The following is a 911-nucleotide window of genomic DNA, read 5'->3' on the forward strand; positions in this document are numbered from 1 at the left end:
CTACCCTTCGAATTCTAACACGCCCGGCCCCCCTGTTGTCGAGGCGCTGCCTGCTCGGCGTCGTCCCGCCGCTGCGTCCACCTCTAATAAGTTGGAACTCTGTCCTGGTTCTTTCGAAGCCGCCCCCGAACCTACTTCCGCGTCTACTCCATCCAAGAGGTCGCGGTCTGCGCTCATGACAGATCGACGTTCAATATCTGCACTGGCACCTCCCGTGCCCTTCCTAACGCCAATGGCAACACCAACATCATCATCGTCTTCCTCGTCTTCCTCCGTCCGTTGGCTAGGCAGAGCGTTCTTTTCAAGCTCCCTTTGGGCCTCCTCCATCCGCCTGCGCACCTCACTTGCCACGCGCATTCCGTCGGTAACGATGTTGTCCAAAACGCCGCGCAGGCCACGGCCGCCGCCCATGGGTCCGGATTGTGCCTGTGCCTGTGATCGTGTGTTGAAGCCCAGGTTGGAGAACGTGGTAAGAGAGGAGCCATACGAGGAGCTGTTGGCGCTCTGAAGGCCTTCGATGATGTGGAGCGATGCTGGAAAGGATGACTCAAAGAACTGTTCGAGAAGCTCGTCGGCCAGCACGACCATTCGGAACGTCGGCAAGGTGATGTGAAGGGGATGAGCTGGGTCAAGCGCTGCATTGGCTGCCTCAGCCTTGGCCCTTGACACACGTCGACGGGATTCGTTGTCGCCGCTGTCGTTGGACAAGCTCTGGTCGTCAGGGCTCAGCAAGTTCGCGGGCTTCTTGGCCTTTGTAGGAGTGGCGGAAGGTGATGTATCCATGGTCAACAGGTCCTCGTCCTCATCCTCCTCGTCCTCGTCATCTCCAATTGCAAAGGCATTGGGGTCAACCATTTCGTCGTTGGATCCTAGTGACTCAAAGGTGGATCCGTCTTGGTTCTTGGGGTGAT

General features: G+C 58.1%; 1 protein-coding gene across 1 annotated transcript; it reads right to left on the reverse strand.

Annotated features, from left to right (window-relative positions):
- BBK36DRAFT_1163776 (hypothetical protein) lies at window positions 1-855 on the reverse strand (the record flags this gene model as incomplete). Its single annotated transcript, XM_024894573.1, has 1 exon — window positions 1-855. The coding sequence occupies one exon, from the start codon at window positions 853-855 to the stop codon at window positions 1-3; it is 855 nt and encodes a 284-aa protein (XP_024744961.1).
- Window positions 856-911: the final 56 nt, after the last annotated feature.

Source organism: Trichoderma citrinoviride, assembly GCF_003025115.1.
Source record: "Trichoderma citrinoviride strain TUCIM 6016 unplaced genomic scaffold BBK36scaffold_55, whole genome shotgun sequence".
In the NCBI taxonomy this organism is placed as follows: Eukaryota; Fungi; Ascomycota; class Sordariomycetes; order Hypocreales; family Hypocreaceae; genus Trichoderma; species Trichoderma citrinoviride.